General features: G+C 49.1%; 2 protein-coding genes and 1 long non-coding RNA gene across 4 annotated transcripts; all 3 read right to left on the bottom strand.

Annotated features, from left to right (window-relative positions):
• Window positions 1-956: 956 nt before the first annotated feature.
• Window positions 957-1,942, bottom strand: LOC105078703 (metallothionein-2). Its single transcript, XM_010967320.3, has 3 exons — window positions 1,786-1,942; window positions 1,413-1,478; window positions 957-1,192 (listed from the first exon to the last, which is right to left on the bottom strand). Exons 1-3 carry the CDS (start codon window positions 1,811-1,813, stop codon window positions 1,101-1,103), a joined length of 186 nt encoding a protein of 61 aa, XP_010965622.1. The 5' UTR covers window positions 1,814-1,942; the 3' UTR covers window positions 957-1,100.
• An 8,400-nt stretch (window positions 1,943-10,342) lies between these two features.
• LOC141578763 (uncharacterized) lies at window positions 10,343-11,903 on the bottom strand. Its single transcript, XR_012509421.1, has 3 exons — window positions 11,818-11,903; window positions 11,201-11,305; window positions 10,343-10,747 (listed from the first exon to the last, which is right to left on the bottom strand). It is a non-coding gene; the product is annotated as an uncharacterized LOC141578763 (long non-coding RNA).
• Window positions 11,904-19,212: 7,309 nt separating this feature from the next.
• Window positions 19,213-21,420, bottom strand: LOC105078706 (metallothionein-4). 2 transcript variants are annotated; one of them, XM_010967326.3, is made up of 3 exons: window positions 21,300-21,420; window positions 20,001-20,066; window positions 19,213-19,472 (listed from the first exon to the last, which is right to left on the bottom strand). In XM_010967326.3, the coding sequence occupies exons 1-3, from the start codon at window positions 21,328-21,330 to the stop codon at window positions 19,381-19,383; spliced, it is 189 nt and encodes a 62-aa protein (XP_010965628.1). In that variant the 5' UTR covers window positions 21,331-21,420; the 3' UTR covers window positions 19,213-19,380. The 2 variants fall into 2 exon arrangements, with proteins under 2 accessions (XP_010965628.1, XP_010965629.1); XM_010967327.3 differs by having other exon boundaries at window positions 20,001-20,063; window positions 21,300-21,390.
• Between the last annotated feature and the right edge of the window lie 519 nt (window positions 21,421-21,939).

The raw sequence follows: 21,939 nt of genomic DNA on the forward strand, positions 1-21,939 counted from the left end.
ACCACTCCCTCCAGACTGGAGAATCTTCCAGCACCCAGCGTGGGCAGATGAAATACTCCATCTGGAACCAATTCTCAGGCACACTCCCTCTTGCTGGTAAATGGCTGGGTAATTCCCTCCAAATCCCTAGTCACTTTGTTGCCTTCAAGTAGCCAACGGCTGGATTTTGGAGGGACAGGATTCAGTCTGAGCAATGGAAGAGCTTCCAAAGATTCAGAGCCAAATCACCACAGGGAGCTCTCATGGGTAGCCGGTATCCTGTCAGCAGCACTATGCAAGCAAAGACTGGTGTTCCCGTTGGGGTGCCAGGGGCTGTGTTATGCAAGGTGTGTGGGGACCACACTCTGAGGTTAGTCTGTGAACTGTTTCCAGTGCTCAGTGGACACCTTCAATGAACGTATATGGGATGTTTTAAAATTTTTATTTTTTTAATTTGTTCTTCATATATTTATTGATATTCCGTGTGTTGTTCTTTTATGGCATTTTTATAGTAATTAAACTTTTTTTTTTTTTAACCAAGGTTTAGGTCTGCAATGGATGGGAAATAAAATCTGTTCCTTCACCACAGGGGTTTTTTTAGAAGTCCTATTTGGATTAAAGCAGGTGGGGAGTTTTCCACCCCTTTAGTCATTTTCAGCCTAAAATTTAATGAGAAACTGAAGTTGGGCAGGGAAACCATGGAGAATGAGAATTCTGGAATGAGAAGTTTCTGGGCCATCAACCCTTGACATGAGAACAGAAGGCACCCTGTACCTACCCAACACCCTTATGGCATCTGGCCTAAGTCTCTTGCGCTTTACTGAAGATGAAGCTTAGTAAGGTAATGTGGCTTGAACAAGGCACTGAGTTTGTTACGGACTAACATTTCCATCCAGAAACCAAATCTCTGTACTTCTAGTCCAATCCCACCCCCCCACCCCCAGCCCTTGAGGGCAAGCCAAGGAAAACAGCCAGAATAAAGCCAACAACTTTTATTATCATTCATGTATTTTATAGCGGGGGTGGGGTGGGGGACTAGCAAACGGTTCAGGTTGAATTAAAAAAAAATGCAAGTTTGTACATATTGCTCTATTTACATCTGGGGTAGTGTCTCCCCGACTTCAGGCACAGCAGCTGCACTTGTCCGACGCCCCTTTGCAGATACAGCCCTGGGCGCACTTGGCACAGCCCACTGGGCAGCAGGAGCAGCAACCTGGGGAAGGAAAGGAGACGGCAGAGATGAGCGCTTGGGACAAAGAATTAATAGATTCCCGTCCTCCCCAGTGGAGGCGCCACCTTCCCCAGGAAAGGGGCCCCAGCAGCGGTATTTAAATTTCCCTCCGGGTAGACGCGGTGTGTGTGTGTGTGTGTCCCTGGCGGGGGTAGGAGCGGGGGGTGGCGTTAGGGGTAGGCATAGAGAAAATTTTACTTACTCTTCTTGCAGGAGGTGCATTTGCACTCTTTGCATTTGCAGGAGCCAGGACACGAGCAGGATTCACCTGCAAAGAGAAAGTCAGGGGTCAAAAAAAAAAAAAAAAAAAGGGTCCCTGGAGACTTGAACGCGGGCATGGGAGCTAGGAGCCCGAGTTCGAGTCCCAGTTCCAAAACCAACTCGTGGGAACTTCGGTAAGCCATGAACTCTGATTTTATCTGGTAAAACGGGCCCTCCTAGTTTAACTTCAAGAGTAGAGGTGGGTACACCAGAACGCTTTAGAAAGGGGCAATTAGTACCCAGAAACGGAGTGATGAGTCAGAAATTGCTTCTCAAGCTCTACAACTAACCCAGCCCCGGACCAGATTTCTTACCGGCGGAGCAGGAGCAGTTAGGATCCATGGCGAGCTGAAGCGGAGGCTGGAGTCCGGAGACCAGAGACTGATGCACCAGGTGTGGCGAGTAATTGGATGGAAGGGCGTGCTGGAGCGGAGCGCGCGGTGGGCTGCCTTTATAACGGGAAGAAGCCGGGGCGAGTGCAAAAGCCCTCGCGGGTCGGGCGCCGCCTGCACACGCCCCACGCTGAGTCACTGGCGGCCCGCGCGGCGCACGGGGCTGTGCGCACCCAGCCAAGATGTGCACACGAGCCTCCGGGCACCAGTTCCCAGAAGCCGCCCTATGTGCGGCCCGGGGCCACTTTGGCGCGGGAGGGGCCAGGTGGGAGCGCGAACACAGAACACCGCATGCAGGGCTGCCGGGCCGTGCGCCGAGCCACCCGCTCCCCCCTCGCCCTCGGCCCTCCGCTTTGTGCACGGCCCCCGCCACCGCCTTCCCCCTCCTCCAACCCCCATCCCCGTGCCCTGTAACTTGAACACGAATAGTTAGAGAGCGGATCTAAGCGAGTCTCGGGGATTCTGCTCAGATGGAAAGCCAGATGGAAGTCACGGCAGATTACAAAAAAACTCTTTGTACCTGTCAAGGCTTAATAATTGTGTAGCATCATATTAAACCCTTGGGATGGTTATTAGTGACATATTGTATATCGAGTGCTTCAGCGTGTGATAGGGAAGGTAGTAAGCGTGTTATGTGCGAGCTCTCATTTAATGCTCTAACAACCCTGTGAGGTAAGGACTATTCATTTCCGTTTTAGACAATGGCAGTCCAGAGAGATTAAGTAACTTGCCCAAAGTCACAGAGCTAGCAACTGGCAGAGCCTGGTGATTCAAATCGGTGGGCCCAGCAGCTGCTTGAAGGCCCTCTAAGGGTAGGCATCACCAACAGGGCAGAATAAGAATCAAGAAGACACAAGCCTTGTGCTCAGGAAACTCAGCACCACAGTAAAAGAGGAAAAGTGATACCAGGGTCATAGCTAGGGTGGAGGTAGGGGGGAAAGAGAGGGAGACACAGCCCAGTCTGGCAGGAGGTGGGCCACTGCCTTCTCGCTCTGAGGGTGAGAATGTCTTTGCCAGGCAGGGGAGGAAGAGGAGGAGTTGTATTCCAGCCCCTGGAGAAAGCAGCCGGCTGGAAAGTTGGCAGTGCCCTGGGGCATTTGGAAGGGAAAACCCCTCAAGAACTTTCTTCCCTAGAGGTGCTAAGGGGAAGAGGTGGTGTCCAAATTCCTCTCTGAAGAGGCACATCCTGCTTTCCTGCCGGCATGTGTCTTGGCTGCTGTGTAACGGGTCTTAGATCATCATCCTGGGAATATCCAGAGTGTGTCATCAGTGGAGCGGGTTAATGGAAGGTTCCTGGCGGACTTAGGGAATGCTGGTTGCTGCAGTGGGGAGTTTAGTGAGGAGGTGAGCGGAGGACAGGCAGTCCTGGCAGCATTTACTGTAAAGTCTTGTGCAAATGTCATCATAACTCAGCTCAAACGTCACTTCCTCTTGGAATCCTGTCCTGACCCCTGTGCTAGGTCAGGAAGCCAGTGGAACACACTGTTTACCAGGCTGTCCTTTTCCTTCCTGGCACTTCCCATGGCTGTAATATGTAGGAACGTGTGTGGTTCTTGGAGTGATGTCTGTGTCCTTCTGCACCTCAGCCTGCCACTGGAAACAACAGGTGCAGTCATTGCCCCTGAGATGTGTCTCCAGCCCCCAGCCTAGGGCCAAGTTTGCAATAGGCACTTAATAAACATTTGTCAAATCAATTAATGGGAGTAATCTCTTCCTTGTCTCCTTTCTTCCCAGGCCTGGCCTCTTTGCATTTGGGCCAATTACAAAAGGAAAGTTAAAAAAAAATGCTTTTCACCACTCTGGAACCTGTGTACTCACTCAAATAAAAACACCAAGCAGGGCGGGAGAGCTGAACTGTCAAAAGGACTAAATTCTAATGGTCACTCTGCCGCTCACTTGCTGAGTGACCTTGGGGCCCATATGTGCAAGGGCTCCCCTGAGCCTCAGTTTACTAGTCTGTCAAATGATGAGAACTAGCATTTGCAGGACACATGCAAACATGCTCGGATTTTAGAGCTAAGGTCTCAGAAATCTCACTGCGTCCAGTAGCCCTGTGGACTGAGACCACTGAAGGGCTGCTCTTTGGGTGGTGGGCAGATTTTGGTGGTGGCGTTATTTACGTATGTACACATATATGCAAAAATTCTGGTTTCTAATAAATCAGATGGTCACTTGTCCACTCAAGTGAAACAATCCAGCTCTATGAGGAGACAATAAGGCTTGCTTTCACCCTGAAAAGTACTGAATCACCCTGAGGTTAGGCCATCTGGGTTGGCAGTAAAATTTGCTTCCAGGTCTAAGCCATCTCCCTTGAGTCATTTTGACTCTTTGAGGAGAGAGATGACCAATCAGCGAAGGTGAAGGGGAGCCCAGGCCCAATTTTGCTAATCTCTGTACCCATGAAAGCCTCACTTTGTGGGGGACAGAGATAGAGAGGGAGGAATTTCTAATGCTTGCATTCCTCATATGGTTGGAGGTGAGGAAAAGAAGCCAAGTGGCATTAGATGAGGAAAGATACCCCTCTTCAAGTCTGGTATGAGTTATCAGTGTGAGGCAATGATATGGCCCTAGCCTGCATTAATAGAAGTATGTCATCTAGAATGAGGGAGGTGATTTTTCATCTCTTTCTAACTGCTAAGGTGGATATTTGTGGTTCTTCTGCCCAGTCATTCATTCATCCTTTCCCAGTGACAGTACCCTTAGGTTTCCTTTGTAGAATCATTCTTCCCTACTCTTAGTCCATATGGCTTGGATGGAATAGGCCCCATCCATGGGCTCCCTGGCCAGGGTAGTTGGCTCTGATTGGGTCACCCAGCCATGAACCAGAGAGAATCAGTGGAACTTCTGCTGGAGATGCTGGGAGAATGGCAGATCCTCTTTCCACTTGAACCTGAAAGGATGTGAAGCTGAGTTTTTACAGCCCTCATCTCCATGAGAAAGAGCCTGAAAACAAATTCATTGTAAAGGAAATGGAACCTGACAATATCATTGGAATACATGGATCCAGCCAAGCCTGCAGCCACCATGAGTCAAAAATTTCTGCTTTTGTTCAAATCATTCTGGATAGATCCCTAACTGGCACAGGTGGGCAGACCACCCTGAGGGCTGTGTTCACTGTTGGGCTTCAGTAGTCTAGGAAAGAGTTGATCACAGTGGCCCTAAGACTCAAAGCCCCATCATGCGAGAAACAGCTGAGGGGGTGGGCAAGTTTAACCTAGCAGAAAACACCTGCCTTCAGATATGTGGACTGTGGTGACACCAATTATCTATAACTTTGCAAAAAATTACCCAAAACTTAGCAGCTTAAAACAACAACCATTTTATTGTCTATCCTGGTATTGTGGGTCAGGAATGTGAGAAGGGCTCATATGGGCAATTCTTTTGTTTTCATGTATCATTGACTGAAGTCATTTGGTGGCATTCAGTTGGTGGATGGGCTGGTCTGGAGGATCTAAGACTGCTTGACTCACGAGTCTGGCATCCTGGCAGGCGTGGCTGGAAGGCTGAGCCTAGCTGGAACTAAAGACCAGAGCTCCCTCGTGTGGCCTCTTCAGATGGTGGCCTCAGGGCAGTCAGGGTCCTTATATTCAGCTCAGGGCTCCAAGGTTGAGAGTATCAAGAGACAGGAGTGGTAGCTGTGAGTCTTTTAAACTAGCACAGGTCACTTTCACCACATTCAATTGGTCAAGAAGTCACAGAGCCTCGCTAAATTCAAGGGGAAGAAGGATGAAGACCCCATGTCTTGATGGGAGTAGTCAACACATTTGCAGGTACCTTGAATCTGCTTTAGTAGTCACGGGGCCTAACAGCCAGCACCTACTATGTGTGCATCAGGGCATTCTGAGTTCACTTCGCTTAGACCTCTGCACAATGCTACGTTTTACAGATGAGGTGCTGAAGAGTTCCGTGGCCTGCTCGGGGTCACACAGCTATAAATGGCAGCATGGGTATTTGAACCCAGGACTTTCTGACTCTACACCTGGATGTTTATACCATGCCAAAAAGAATAAATTAGACTTGTGCTCTGCAGTCCCAAAGGCAGAACCAGGAATAAAGATTCTGCTGTGGGTGGGAAAGGCCTTTCTTGCAATTAGAGCTGGTCACGACTAGAAGGGACTGCCTTGGGGGTAGTTTCCTGCCACCATGGCAATAGAAATAGAGGCTGATGGATTCAGGCACTCGATTGTGGGATAGAATGAATATTTATATTTATCACGAGAAGATCATCAACATTACGGAGGGGATGAAGCAGCATGAGTGCCTGCCCGAGATGCCCACGTGGTCGGAGCTCAACTAGGTGTCTGACACCAGCCCGGGGGACATGCAGCCCCACCTCTACAAGATCTTCTTCCAAATCAGCAACACCCTTGGGCACCTCTGTCACCACCATCATGCTCAAGCTCATCAAAGACATCCTTGCCCATAGATACATGATATATACAGATGTGGAGTTTTAATTTCCTTTAATGTGATTAGCATTATACTATACATGCAACTTTTTTTTTTCACTTAATGATAAGTTGTGGAGGTCTTTGCATAGCAGTACCCAGAGCCTAATAGCATTCTTTTTATTAGCTGTTCATTATGACCATTTTAATACCTCCATCCTGAAGGATATTTAGCTGGTTTTGAGGCTTCTGCTGACACCAACCATGGTACAGTGAACTTTTTGGATGGACGGCACGTACGTTTTAAATTTGCTACTGTTTTAAGTAACTACTGTTAAAATACCCTCCAACTATTGCCTCAAGACCTGGCTTTCAATTCTTTTAGGTGTAGACCCAGAAGTGGAGTTGCTGGGTCATAAGGTAATTCTATTTTTAATTTTTTGCGGAACAACAGTTCTACACTTCCTCCAACAGTGCACAAGCGTTCCAATTTCTCCACATGCTTGCCAACATTTTCAAATAGTAGTCATCTGTTATGGTCTGAGTGTTTGTGTCCTTTGAGGCCTCTGGGAGGTGCTTAGGTCATGAGGGTGGAGATCTCATGAAGGGAATTAGTGCTTTTATAAAAGAAACCCCACAGGGCCCTTAGTCCTTTCTGCCATGTTAGGATACAATGAGAAGCCTTTGACCCAGAAGAGGGGCTTCACCCAACCATGCTGGCACCCTAATCTCAGGCTTCTAGCCTCCCAAATTGTGAGAAATCAATTTCTGTTGTTTATAAGCTACCCAGTCTGCGGTGTTTTGTTATAGCAGTCCAAATGGACAGACACCATCCTGATGAGTATGAGGTGATTAAGGTTTGTTTCGATGCTTTTGTAACACAAGGCAAGCCAGAAGCTAACAGAGAAGATAAGCCTTTAAAGTGTAAGGGCCTAGACTTTGGTCAGACAGCCTGGAATCAAATCCTGGCTCTACCACTTTCTAGCTATGTGATTTGTTAAAAACAAGACAACAGGCCCAAAATGATGTTGCTTATGTAAGCCTCTCATCACCAAACTGAGACTTCGGCTCTCCCAGAAATGGAATCTTTAACCGATCAGGTCACCCGATCAGCACTAGTTAGGGATGGACCCCAGCCATCCCCTAAAGGAAAGGTACTGCGATAATCAACTTGCTTTTTTTCCCTATTGTAACTTCTTTGTTCCTGCTCCCTTCTGCTGTGAAAGTCATCATTTTGTGCAGCTCCTTGGAGCTCCTATCTGCTATATTGGATGCTGCCCGATTCAAATAGATATTTGCTCAAATAAACTCTTATTTTTAATATGCCTTAGTTTATCTTTTAACAAACCTCGTGCAAATTATCCTAAGCCCTATTGCCCCATCTGTAAAATGAGTATAATAATCATACCGTTCTAGGATCAAGTAAGATTAAGGACATTGCTTAAGAGGACTTAACGGCAAGATAATCTTATACTTATCAATCTTTTTGGTATCTTATTTAAGAGTCATCTCTACCCCAAAGTAATAAGCATTCTCCTATTTTCCTCTTCCAAATTCTTATACAGCTTTGATTTTGTTCCTGGGCCTTTTGAATTGAAATTTGAAAGTCAATTGAAAATTATTTTTTATATGATATGCAAAAGGGTAGCCAACAGTTTCTACATTTTCCACTAACTAGTGTATCCTTTTGCTACTGATTTGATCATCTCTTCCTTGCAGCTGCATTGGGGTCTGTTTTTGAACTATCCTCTCTGCCCTACTGATCTCTTCCTGAGCCAACACTGCTTCCTAGAGCTTTAGAACAGGTACTGCTAGGGGGTTAGAGCAAGCCTTTTTGGTTGTTTCTTTTCAAAACTGGCTTGGCTCTTTTTGCACTCTGTTTTTCCAAACTTAGCCCATTAGGTTTAAAAAAAAAAATCCCAGTGGGCTTTTGAATGGACTGTCCTGAAGAACTAACTTGGAGGAAAACTGGAGTTAATAGCATCATGTCTTCTTAACTGGGAAACTTTTCTCTCCCAGAATTCTATTTTGCTTTTCCATTCAACCCAGGTAGATCTGAGTGTTCCCTTTCATCAAGGGCTGTACCACAACCACTGTGGATAAAGCTCTTATTACCCTACTTCCCCTTAAAGAAGGAAAGAGCTGAGGACAAACTGCCAAATGAGAAGATTTGAAAAGGAGCTGAACCATCTGTTTAGGGGAGACAGGCTTTTCAGGGCAGTGAAACCTTGGAAACGCAGCTGACAGTTTGCCAAGACGGCCCCGGGCCTCCTGGACTCTCCTCTGATGACTCTGAAAATAGGCAGTTTTGCAGGAGCAACTAGAAAATTCCAGAAACTGCAGGACTTGGGGGCTAGAGTCTGGTTTTAACTTCCCTCCAACCCCATTGTACACATAGAGACAGTGAGGCTGAAAGGTGGGAGAAAGCGACAGACCTATATGGGTCTGGTCTCCTGTCTTTCCCCAGAGTTGAGCTTGACTTGGTAGGAGGGTCATGTGCCATCTGAAGTGAGGGGAGGATGTATTCTGCCCCCAGAGCTCTGTCCCCACCCCAAATAGATCAGTGGCCACTCTCAGGATTTTACCTTTCAAATGGGCAGTTCCCTCATATTAGGCTCCTTCTACCCCCACCCCCAATCCCCTTTAAGAAGAGACCAGTCCTTAGCTTATGCTATTCATAGGATTTATTGTCACTTGCCAGTGGCTAGCAGGGGATGGGGACACACTGCCCAGCCTCACTATGGGGACAGGTGGCACTGGGCCATGAAGCACTATTTACACACGTTTCGCACGGAGGGGGCACATCCTCACTGGCAGCAGCTACACTTCTCCTCAGCCTCAGCGCCCTCTCCACCTTTACACGCACAATCCTTGGCGCATTTCTCACACTCCGCGGGGCAGCAGGAGCAGCAGCCTGCAGATAAAACAGGGGCACCCAGTCTGATGGCCTCTCTTCTGCCACCTGTCCCCATCAAAAGGGAGGATGTTCACTGCCCCTTTCCTAGTATTACACCTAGGTTGACTCAGCATCTCTGGTGTGTCAGCTGCATGCTGGGCTACTGTGGAAGAGGGGTACCCAGTAACTAGCACCCAGCCCCTTCAGTGAGTGCAGGAGTCCCCAGGATGGTGGGGTTAGCCCGAGCTGGGGGAGTGTGAAGCCTTAGGGAGAAAATATCCAGGGTAAATCGCCTTGAAAAGGGCCCTGAAGGATAAACTGGAAGAGCAGAGATGGTGCAGGTGTAGGGGGTCCAGGAGACCCATGAGGGGCCGGTGCCTAGTCTTACACACAAAGGAATAAGGGCGTTCCCCATCCCCCCACCTTCTACATTCCCTACATATTACACTGCTTTGGGAAGATTCGGGGGACGTAAAACTGAAGGGATCCAAAAAGGCCCGAAAGGGCCTAAGGGACCCCAACCCCAGATCTAACCCCCAGGCTCACTAATGGCTCCCCAGGCACTGGACACTTTGAGGGGAGGGGCTGGACCAGGGGAGCAGTTTTCAATCCCAATTGCCCATTGCAATCTTCCAGGAATTTACAAAAACACCCTGCCACAGGCCTAGGTGTCAGTCATTGATGGGACCCTTGCGATTGTGCGTCTTAAGCCTTCCGAGAGTGGTTCTGTTCCAGTAAGGGTAGGAAGCAACGTAATAGGGGGCCTAGAGGTCGCTGCATATTGCATGGACAGATGCTGACTCAGGGGAGCACAGAAGTCATGGGCAGAGGCAGAGGAGTCCCCACACTCACTCTTCTTGCAGGAGGTGCACTTGCATCCCTCACATTTGCAGGAGCCAGCACAGGTGCAGGAGCCACCTAGAGAGGGGAGTGCCACAGGAAGGGTTAACGCAGGAAAACTCGGGGTGGAGCCAGGCCTAAAAGGAGGAAGTGGCGTGCCAAATCTCAGTGCCCTTTAGGATGCAGCCGCCCCATCCTTCATGAGATTACAAATGAGAAATAAGGGTCCCTTCCCCCAGAAGTCCTTTAGCCAAGGGGTAGGACATGGGGTTCTCTGCAAGTAAAGGGGAGCGCTCTACCGCAGGATGGGGGCGGGGGCTCACCAGTAGGGCAGGGGCAGGTCTCAGGGTCCATGTCGAGAAGAGCTGCCGCTGGAGAAGGTGAATTGGCTTCTGGCAACTGGACGCACTTAGCGGCAGCAGGTGGCGAGGCTTTTATAGCCCCGGGCGGGGGCGCGCATGCACAGCCGGCTCTCTCGGCGCGCGGCGCCCCCTCTCACCGTCTGGGATCACGAGCCTGGGCGGAGGCGCGCATTGCGGCAGCGGTCCCCACCCCCACACAGTGTGCCCGGTGAGGGGCACTGCCCCCGCCCCATCCCAATTCCCTTTGCACAGCCGGGCGCGCGCCGCCCTCCCCAACTCGCCGCCGTGCGCGAGCAGCCACCCATTTCCCACCGTGTGCACAGGGGACACTCCCCGCCCGCTTGCCCGCCAGTGTGGACCGGTGCAGCGGCCTCCCGCAGAAAGTGCGTGCTTCTCGCCTTTGAAAGTGGAGGGAGAGAAAAGGGTGTTCTTATTTACCAGCTCTTCCCTGCCTCATCCTTCCTCCGCCTTTATCCCTTGTTCTAGGATTTTCCTGTGCGCCAGATTCGCCCAAATGGGGTGCTGAGCCACCCTGCTGCTCTAGGACTTCGTTCCCTCATCTGTCTTCTGGGCAGACAAGCTTAACACCACTGAAAGGGTCTCACAAACTGGCTTGGGGAGGGACCTACTTTGGAAGGCCTCAAGGGCAGGCCTGGGGTGACTAGTGGGAGTATGGAGGGGCGGGGAGGGATGGTGGTGCTAGCTAGCTGCATCCTAGCTTCAGACGGAAGCAGATCTCCTTTTATCTGTTCCTTCTGCTGAGTTTCTCAGAGTCCTTTGTGCCTGTGGTAGGCTGAAAAATGGCCCGGCAAGAGACATCCATGTCAAATCCTGGAATCTGTGACTATTACCTTATTTGGAGAAGGGGGCTTTGCAGACATAATTAAATTAAGGATCCTGAGGTGAGATCATCCTGGATTATCCAGATGGGCCTCCAGAATCCAGTGATGAGCATCCTGTAACAGCCGCAGAGATTAGAAGAGGAGGCAGAGATTGGCATGAAGGGGCAGGCAGCCACAGAATCTGGACACAGAACAGTTCATGTCCTTACTCTCAGTCTCAGTGTCCTCACTCAGCAAGTCGAGACACTTAATCCCCAGAAGACAGAGGAGCAAAGAACAGCATGAGACAACTGATCAAAGGTAAAGAAGTAGAAGAAAGGATTGCTAATGGCATTTGAGACAGGGCAGTCACATGATGACCCCCATGGGGAGGCCTCACTTAGTTTTCTTGCTTGTAGTGCAAGCACCTTTCATATGGTTGTATTGGGCTTCACAAGGGCAAGCCTCGTCTAGAGGCAGAGTGAAAAAAAACTTATCCCAGGATCCCTGCAATAACATTTGAAAGGTGGAGGTGGAAGGGGTTAGCATCTGGCATTTGGTTGGAACACCTATTGCCTCCCCAAGAATGGAAGTTCCTCCACAAGCCCTTCCAAAGGGATCTTATCCCCTCTCACATCCCAACTTACCTTTTTTAAAAGAGATGCTGAGATAGGCTGGGACCTGGGCCACTCCACCAGGGTGCTTGCATTTGCAGCTGGACAAACGTCTCCTGGAGCAACAGAATTCAAAGAAACTATGTGTCTAAAAATAACCACATGCATGTGCAGTCACAGCAATTTATGAACAGTATACAAAAAGGCCACAAACCAACTGCCACTTCTGAGTTGCCGGGAGCAAAAGCAAGGTACTATGTGTGATCCCTGCACACAGCACCACCAAAGGGCTGGGCAGCTTACTTAAGCCACCTCTCTGGCCCGATCCACCAGTCGGCCCCTACCCTCGTCCTGTTTAAGGAACAAGCCTGCCCTCCTCAGAGATAGAACAAGGACACCTGTTTATTGTTTTCGCTTCCTGGTGCTGCAGCACGAGCCCCAGTAAAACCTTGCCTGAATTTCTCGCCTGGCCTCCTATTGATTTCGATTTCTATTGATTACAGAGTCCAAGGACCCTGGTTGGTAGCAATGTCCCCTTAGGACTTGCAGCCCTCCTTTTGTGGAAGTCCCAAGGCTTCCCCCTACAATGACTGTGGGTCTGGTGCATCTCCAGACTTTGATTTTGCTGAGTGGGACAGACTGAGACTCGCGAGGAGACTGGATCTTGCTCCGGGAACATCCCCATTTAAAGCTGATCCTCTGTTCTAAATCTGAGCTGAACAAGCACTTTAAAATGTCAGTTGGAAACTCCCCACCCCCAAAATATTAGGTTGGGGGGGTGCTGCAAATGGCCTCAACTAAGGGGTTGAGCTAGATGGTTTCTCCAGGCTTTTGCAAGTTTACTGTGTGTTGGCCCACAAGCCTAAGTTTCGGTAAAGTTGAAGGAAGAAAAAGAAAAAAAAAAGAGGAATAAGGAAGAGTCCAGAGAGGAGATGCTATCTTTTAACATCCCAAGATATTTAACGTGAAACCCAAATTGGTTCCCAATTGGTTTTGTCCAATTTCAGATGTTAGAGCTCACCACTTCATTTCTTGTTTGTTTTTGTTTTGCCTAAGAGCACTCTGGCCTCAGACTCATCTGGCCTAGGCCCTAGCCTTGGCCCCATTCAAGGCCTCAATATCTAGGACTTTCAGTGCCAGGCGAAATGTGCTGCCAACACACTCAGCCAAAGCTGCCTCCCCGCCGTTTCCCCTCAGGCCTCTCAGATTTCCCTGGGATTAAGTCTTCAGAGCTGGGAGAACCATCTCCCCGCATCTCCCACTGTGATGAGTAATTTTATGTGGCAATCTGACCCGGCTCAGGGATGCCCAGATAGCTGTTATGACATTATTTCTGAGTATGTCTGTGAGGATGTTTCCAGAAGAGATTAGCATTTGAATCAGTAGATCACTCTTACCATTGTGGGTGGACATTATCCAATTTGTTGAGGGTCCAAGGAGAACAAAATGGTGGAGGAAAGGTGATTTGCTCTCTGCCAGAGCGGAAATAGATATCCATCTTCTCCTGCCCTTGGACTCCTGGTTTTCAGACCTTTGGACTTGGGCTGGGGCTTACACCATTGGCACCTCCATTCCCAGGCTTCCAGACTCAGGCTGAATTACACTACTGGCTTTCCTGGGTCTCCAGTGTGCAGATGGCAGATCGTGGGACTTCTCAGTGTCCATAATCATGTGAGCCAATACCTAAAATCAATCAATATCTCTCATACTCTTTTTCTCTGTATATCTCCTACTGATTCTGTTTCCCTGGAGACCCCTAATATAGCACCCCACACCCAAGGGTGACCAGGATATTGAGAGGTCTGAAAACCATAACATCTTTCTGGAACACCCTCTCCCCCGTTCCTCACCTGGCTGGCCCCTCATCCTCCAGTTCTCAGCTTGTGACCTCTGAAGAGCATTTCACATAGATGTGTTGCTCCAGAGGGTCCCTCCTCACTCCTACCTTTATTTTCCTCTGACCCCTTGTTAATTCTCACAATGTAAAATGATTCTGTGCTCCCTCTGCCTGTGATGCTCCTTCCCCAGATAGCCACATGGCTCACTCCCTCCTTTCTTCTAAGTTTTTTGCTCAAATTTCACCTTCTCCATGAGGCTCACTATGATTACCCTGTTTAAAACTGCAACACACACCTCAAACCCCCTGGACTCGTGATTCCTCATATTTTGCTCTATCTTTTCTTTTTTTCATAGCATTTAACACCTTCTAACAAACTAAATACCTTATTTATTTGTAAAGCTTATGTGCTGTCTCCTTTAAAATTTAAGCACCGTGATCCAATAAGGAATCATTGCTTTTGTTCACTGGCACATCTGAAGTGCTTGTAATAGTGTCCTGTACACAGGAGACATTTATTGAATGAATGAATGAATGAATGAGTAGCTCTGAAATCAAGCCGGCTACGTTCACAGTCTGACTCTGCCACTTACTAGTAATATGGAAAGTTACTAGCAAGTTGCTAACATTTTTGTGCCTTGGGTTGCTTGAGGGTAAAATGGGAACAGGTTTGTCAGGGGCTTAAATCGGATGGCACTTGGAAGGCTCTCAGAGCAGGGCTTTAACCATGTTGGCTCTTACCAACCATCTGCAAATGAATCTGAAACTCAGGAGGTCAGATGAGAACCCTGCAGGAGCCTGAGATCCCTATAGCTCCCAGCTAACACCGAGCTCCATTGTTAACCTCAGTTCTGTGCTTCCTGAATTGTAGCTGCAGTTCAAACAAAGAAGAGGATGACAGGTTTCGGCTTGGGCCAGCTGAGTCACAGACATCAGTCTTCACCCTGGAGGACTGATGCACCCAATTCCAGTGCTTCCTGGGAGAAGGGAGTTCATGGAGATGCTTATCTTTTTAATTAAATTGGGGCCAGCAGGAAGGACCAGGTAGGCTGAGGGCTGGAGATCACTCAGGGTGATCAGATCACTCTTAAAGAGTTTCCCAATTTACTCTCCTGTGACTGAAAATTGGCCAGGAGTTTAGGAGCCTGGGTAAATAGTAGTTTATCAAAAGAGTTAACAAATATACTTAATCTGCAGATGAAGTCATTTTGGGGAGAGATCTGGATTTATTAGTAGAATGAATGTTGAATGAGCAATGTTGGTCACAGGGGCAGCTAAAGCAGGAGAAGGGGCACTGGTCTAGGAGCCCCATGGTTTCTAGTTCCAGTTCTTCCAAAAACTAGCAAGGAATTCTCTTCCCATTTTTCATATAGGCCAACCAGATGACTGCTAGTGACTAATATGGAAAGGGTCCAGCATTTGCTGAGTGCTTTCTACGCACTAGGCACCAGAAGCACCACGTGGAGCTAAACACTCCACATATTATCCTATTGACTCCAACCAATAACCCTATGGTAGGTACTGTTAACCCATTTTGCAGGGGGAGGAAACTGAGGCTGGGCAGAATAGGTGATTTGGCCTGGAAGCAGAGCCAGGACTTAAATCTAAGCACAGTGCTATTCAGCCTGCCCTGATATCTTTAATTCAATTTGCCATGAATTCCAGCTGTTAAGCGCCTATTAGGTGCCAGGCTCCTGGATAGCCAAAGATGCTGTGATACCCTAAGCAAACTTTATGGAATTTCAGAATCTTCAGATTGGCAACAAAGGAAGTTATCCTGCCTCCTTTCTCTACCTACAAGGCAGGTCTGAGGCCCCTGAAAATGCCCTATATGGGCCCTCTGTGACCTGCAGTGGCCCTGAGTCAACCCAGCCTGGCCCACGGTAAAGGTGGTTTTTCACACCTGAGAGCAGTTAAGAGGTCATCAAAGCCCTGACCTTAGACCTCCTAGTATAGATGGACTCTCCACTCCAGGCCAGCCCTAGCCTGGACCAGGTCCCATCCCTACAATGTCAAGGGCCCAGCTCTCATCTCCAAGGGACCACATCTTTGTGCCTGAGACAGTAGTGAGTTGCCATAACTAGGTTCTGGGACCCAATTCTTGCCTTTTGTGACATTGACTTTCCAACTGCCACCAGTTTACTGATGCACCTGGGGTCTTACCCTCAATTTGGCAGTGTCCTTCCCCTTCCTGTCCTATCCTTGCCCCGCTCACCCCAGGGTTTGAGCAGTGATTTTGAGACTCCTCCCAAAAACCCATGCCATGGGAACCACCTGTCTTATTTTAACAGACGAGGAGACCCGGAAACAGCAAGGGTCTTGTCCAAAGTCATACAGCAATGTTGTAGTGAAGCTGGAACTTGAAACACGTCTCAACTCCAAGTCTGATACCAGTGGTCCAGCTTCTCAAAGTGAGATGAGTTTATTAAATAACCTGGACTCACCATTTCGGTTCTCCATCCATCTTCCTGATTCCCTCAGCTTGGTTTTAGGATGTCTTCAATGCTTTTCCCATGCTTGCCCAGCTCCCCTTTTTAACAGAGGGAGGGTAAGGTGTCAGGGAAAGGACAGCAAGGGAGCCTCAATCTGCCACAGGACCTAGCTAAACATGTAATAAGCTTGCTTCGTTTCCTCCATATCTCCATTGTTACTCCCTGTTTATGACAAACGATTCCATTTCTCCTCTACAGTAGTGATACAAAGTTTCCTTTTAAAATAAACATAAGTATGACATGTGGTTATGACTGAAAGCGTGCAAGTGGTTCTCGAAGGACTGCAGTTGGGGAACTATTATTGCCCTACACCAGGCTGACCCCCTGAGTGCTCAAATCCTACCTGGCTGCTGGTTCTGTCTCCTCCCTCCTGCGTCCTCCCTAGCTGGGCATCAGCACTTTTGTGTTGTTCTAAAGGCCACAAGGAGGGTCGGCTCTTTTCTTTGGCCATTGGCGGGATGAGGGGTGTTGGAGGGAGGAGGCGGGAAGAACTGCCTCCTCTCTTTCAGGTTTTATAAGGTGGCCAGGATGACCCCAGCAACCGTGCCAATTTGTTGGTTCTCAGAGTTTATTCCTGGTTCATCAGATTGCAGTGTGGAGTGTTCCTAGAGGCTGAAACTCCTCAGTAGAGACAGAGGGGCCTGCAGTCTCCCCTCAGTGGGGGTTATGGGGGAGTAGTCATTAAACCCTGCACGAGTCAGAGGCTGGTGGGTTGGGGTTCAAGGGTCACTCTGTCATGGAAGTTCTTGTGCATGGCTGGGGCCAGACATCTGTGGCTCACAGGGAGGGAGTTATGAAGGGGGAAGGGGCCACTTTCACTGGGGAACCCAGAGAAAGCCCTCAGGGCTCCTGAACTGCAGGGACCACTCTGGGGTTACTGCACTGCCCGCTAACCTGGAGCACCCTGACACTACTGCTAGAATCTTCTTCCTAAACACAGTGAGTGAAGACTGAAGTCCTTAAGAGTGACTGGCTTTGGTGTCAGACAGATGAGTTTGAATCCCCCCAGATCCCCTCAGCTACTCAGTGGGGATGCTAACACCCCTTACCTCCTGGGTTATGGACAGCGTTAAACGAGATTTCATGCAGATTGCCTAACACGTAATTGGTGCTCAATGAGCACTTCTCTGTTCAGAAACCTTCCAGGATCCGGAACTAGCAAGTGATAGACTCCAGTTCCCCTTGGCCTACTTTTCCAGTCTCTCCAAGGAAGAGACTGGCCCCCACCTACTCTCACAACCAAATGGAACCCATGCTAACCCAGAAATATACCCCAGGCTTTCCTGCTCCTCGCCTCCGCTCAAGCTGTTAGCTCTTCATGGAATGTCCTGCCACAATTTCTACCTGTTTAAAATCCTGTGTGTTCTTCAAGTCCCTGCTCCAGTGCCACCTCCAGCAGGAAGTCTTCACTCTTGCCCCCAGTAGGCAGCTGGAACTGCCCTCTTTGGAACATTTGTGGGGGTTTGTCTAGAGACCTTCTATCCTGTAGGAAAGGGGACAAGGGGGTCTTCCTTCTACCTGTTCTCCTCTCTTAAGTGGGAAAAAAAAATCGGCAGAGAGTTTACTCTGAGAGAAAACACTTGCCCACTTTCCCTGGGTACATATTATGTACGTGCGTGCGTGCATGTGTGTGTGTGAGAGAGAGACACGCTTTATGTCAGTGTGCTTATGCAGCCATGGAATATCTCTGGGAGATGACACCAGTGGTGAAAATTGTCCTGGGGCTGGGGCACAAAGGTGGGAAGGAGTCTTATACCCTTTGTAGCTTTTGTGTTTTGTACACCATTCATGAAGACCTATTTAAAAATAATTTTAAAAACAGATTTTAAGAAGTTTCTTCTGTATAACACAGGGAACTATGTTCAATGTCTTTTTTGTTTTGTTTTTTGGGGGGAGGTAACTAGGTTTATTTATTATTATTTTTTAATTTAATAGAGGTATTGGGGATTGAACCCATGACCTCATGCATGCTGAGTTATACCCTCCCCCCTTTCAATGTCTTGTAATAACCTTTAATGAAAAAGACTATGAAAACAAATATATGAATGTATATGCGTGACGGGGACACTGTGCTGTACACCAGAAATTGACACATTGTAACTGACAATACTTCACTTTTAAAAAACATTAAAATTTTTTTTAAAAAATCAAGGATTCCTCCACACAACCCACCCTTTGCAGAGCTGTTACAGGGATTAAACGGGGAGCACGTGTGTGCAGTGCTCAGCACGGGGCTGGTGCATTTAGCTGGTGCATAATGGCAGCTCTTATTATCATCAAACTTAATTGGAATTGTGCTGGTGGAGTGAGCACTAGATACATGTGTCAGCAGTCTGGGGCTGGGGGTGGGGGATATAACAAAGAACTCAGTTTCTCTTTACATTGACTTCTGTGAAATGCAAGAGCTTCAGAGAACAGCTCCAGCTTTGCCTGGTCCGTTTCTGCCCAGTTACCCTGTCCTAAAGGTGGACCCAGATAACTCAACCAGCTAATGCCCTTATTGTCTTGGCCTTGGGGGTTTTCTTTAGATCTGCACAGACCTACTTGTTCATGGCTGGTTCAGGGCTAAAGTCCCTTAAACAGCATCATTCGCACAAGGCATTCGGGGCCAACACTGTTCTAGGAGAGATTGGGTTACCCCCAAAGCAGACACTATACAAGTAGTTTCTTTGGGTGGGGACCCCAGGAAGCCCCAGAAGGAGAATGGAGAAGTGGGGCAGGGAAGGAAGGAAAGCAATAAGGAGTGTGTTAATGAGCAGGTCACCTCCGTGGGCTATTGGAGTTCAGTGCTGCTGAGGACTTCTGGGAGATGGTATAGAACGTGACTCACATTTATCCCACTGTCAGGATAAAGATGTTGGTGGTATTAATCCACTAGCTCCTGTTTGTTGTCGGTTAAGGGCTGTTCCCAGGGGCATCCTGCCCTGTGCATGCATCAAGCAAGCTCATGCAGCAGGAGAAACCCCTCAGGTAGAGCGGCAGGATCTCGAGGTTAGCAGCCATCTGCAGAAGGGGTGCAGGCTGGCACATACGCACAGGCTCAGCCCTTCTTGGTCCTGCTGGGTTAGGGTAAAACAATGCTCTGAGCCACCAGACAACAAGGAGTGTAAACTTTATTGCTCCAAGCACTTCACATGAACATCACCAACACCTGACTTGGGCAGATTTATAAAAAGCACAACCTATTGTACAATCATTCAACTTCTTGACTAACGCACTGTACAGATGCTTCCCAGACCTCGTCTCCAGCACGAGGATGGATGCATTTCAGGGGCAGCAGCTGCACTTGTCAGATGCCCCTTTGCAGATGCAGCCCTGGGCACACTTGGCACAACCTGGGGGGCAGCAGGGACAGCAGCCTGAAAGGGTCAGGAGATGGACAGATCAGCTTTGGGTCAACTCTCCCATATGACCACTTCCCCCATCACCACTTAGAAGTAGAAAAAGAAGGGCATGCCACACACAGGCTCTGATCTACATGAGCAAAAAACCTGGGACCAGAAGTTATGGGACATTAGAGCATAAAGGGACCTCGGGTCACTCAAAGTCCACCCGAGGCCCAGGGAGGGGAAAGGTTTGGCCCAAGGCCGCTGGAGAGTGGCAGATCCAAAGGCTTATGATGCCGGGCCAGTGCTCTATCCCCTTCACCACAGGGCAGGCTCAAACCCCCTCCAGTCCTCTTCCTATCCAAACCTCTGAAACACAGTGGATGCCCTCATCCCCAGGTGGGCTGTAGCCCTGGGGGCTCAGCTTTTATTTTAGATCCCTCCCAAATGGGTAAAAGGCACCCAGAACCCCCTCAATCCCATGATGGCTGGAGGGTTGAGGATGGCAGGAACAGACTCTCCCAGCGCCAGACCAGCAGTGCCCCCGCTCACCACACTCACTTTTTCGACACGTTTTACAGTTGCAAGTTGTGCATTTGCAGTTGTCTCCACAGATGCAGATTCCTGCTAGAAAAAAGAACAGAGCTACAAATATGAGGACCAAGGTGGAGCGGGGCACACAGGCATGCTCTAGGCTATCACGGTGGCAGAGATTCTGGGCTGTCCTTGGGCAGTGGCTGGACAAAAGGGTGAAGATGCTGCCAAGAATCACCCCAGTAAGGACTGTCCAGTGGTTCCCTAGTCACAGTCCCTAGATGGAAACTGGGTTGGCTGCATCAGCATCCTCCCGGGGCACTTGTTAAAATGCAGATTCCTCAGGCCAACCTTGAGATATTCTGATTCATAGGTCTGGGTGGGGAAAAGGGGTCAGTATTTTTAAAAAGCAACCCAGATGATTCTAATGCACAGCTGGCTTGGGAACCACTAGGCTAAGCCAACTCTACAAGTCCAAGGTCCCCCAGGGACTGTTGAAGCCTTTAATATCCTCCTCACCTTTTCAAGGTATCAGGCAAGATGGAAGCCCTGAATGGGTAGGAGGAAGAGCAAAGGACAGAAACAAGCCCAAAGTGAGAGCCCCAGCTACAACTTGTTTCCATGTCATAAAGACCATTTACACTGGAAAAGAAAAAATCCCACCTATAATTTTGAGTTTCAAAATGCTGGAAGCTTTTGTCTTTTTGGCAAATTTTGGGGACAGACATGTCCTGTTAGGGACCAAGGAGGCTTGTAAGACTTCTTTATACTATTTCCCAAGGCCATAAAAACCAGGATGGCTCTGAACCCAAACTTCCTTCCTCCTGGCCAACATGCGTCCATGGAATTAAGCAGTTTCAGACTTGGAGGTCCACCTGTGCTTCTAATAACTCCTCTGACATCTGCAAATGCTTTAAGATGCACTTTCACAGCAACCCTGGGAGGTGGGCAGCTGGGGACGATGAGTAACTCTAGTTTTGAGATGAAGAAACTGAGGCCCGGAAGTAATCAGTGTCAGGAGTGAATGGCAGCAAAGGATTAAAAGCAGGTTGTTCTGGGTCAGAGTTCTTCCCCTGCCCTGGTGGCTGCCCGCAGGGTCTTACTACTAGGTACCTCCCACAGTCATCCCTAAGCCAGGCTATTAATTCTAGCAAATCAAGCTGGTACCCAACAGAGCATAGGAGCTGCCCCAGAGGTGGCCAGTCTGGGATAAACCCCATTGGTGCTTCTAATTGGAAGAAGAGAAGAATTAATCCAAGTCCTGCAGGCTCCCTGTAGGAAGCTGGTGAGAGGTCATGGGACCCTGGGGTGGGCATCCTTACTCACCAGACATGCAGGTGCAGTCCCCGGGGTCCATGGTCCAGGTGTCTGAGAGGCTCTGATGCTGTCACAGCTGGGGAAGGGAGGCTGAGTGAGCAGTTGCTCAAGGCTCCCTATTTATAGCCATGTGGGTGTAGACTTGGGTTCACCCCACCTCTCCCTGGGGCCAGACGCCCTGCACACGGCCCAGCCACTGTCTGGGGGTTGGGGAGAGCAGGCAAAAGGAGGGCAGAGGAGCAGGTGAGCAGTACAGTCATTCTGGTGGCTGTACCTGCCCACCTGCCAAGGTGTCAGGAAGCCAGGCTCAGGCTCACGTGGCAGTCACAGTGCTCTGACTAGGAGCCACCTGTGTCCCCTCCCCAAGTCGTACCCATTCTATCATCTGCCATTTCTGTTCCCTCCTTGACAGGGGCTGTTCCTGCCCTGGCCCAGGTCTCATTCTGTCTTCCTGGTTGACTATGAAAGCCCTTACCATGGGCATGTGGGGACCCCTATTCTGGGCCCTAGGCTTTAGAAGGCCCCCTTGGGCCCTCTCCTGGCCTTGCTTTCAAAAGTCAGGGGCATGTGCCCAGCCAGAGCCTGTAAGCTCTCTTTCTAGACCACACATGGAGCCCTCTGGATTCTGGAATTTTCTATCTTCCCAAGC

Source organism: Camelus bactrianus, chromosome 9 (genome assembly GCF_048773025.1).
Source record: "Camelus bactrianus isolate YW-2024 breed Bactrian camel chromosome 9, ASM4877302v1, whole genome shotgun sequence".
Classification (NCBI taxonomy): Eukaryota; Metazoa; Chordata; class Mammalia; order Artiodactyla; family Camelidae; genus Camelus; species Camelus bactrianus.

Coding starts and splice junctions, on each gene's coding strand:
- LOC105078703 (XM_010967320.3), bottom strand. CDS start 1,813: ATGGATCCTAACTGCTCCTGCTCCGCCG. Junction 1,479..1,785: donor TAACTGCTCCTGCTCCGCCG/GTAAGAAATCTG, acceptor TTCTCTTTGCAG/GTGAATCCTGCTCGTGTCCT. Junction 1,193..1,412: donor ATGCACCTCCTGCAAGAAGA/GTAAGTAAAATT, acceptor TTCCTTCCCCAG/GTTGCTGCTCCTGCTGCCCA.
- LOC105078706 (XM_010967326.3), bottom strand. CDS start 21,330: ATGGACCCCGGGGACTGCACCTGCATGTCTG. Junction 20,067..21,299: donor GGACTGCACCTGCATGTCTG/GTGAGTAAGGAT, acceptor TCTTTTTTCTAG/CAGGAATCTGCATCTGTGGA. Junction 19,473..20,000: donor CTGTAAAACGTGTCGAAAAA/GTGAGTGTGGTG, acceptor TGACCCTTTCAG/GCTGCTGTCCCTGCTGCCCC.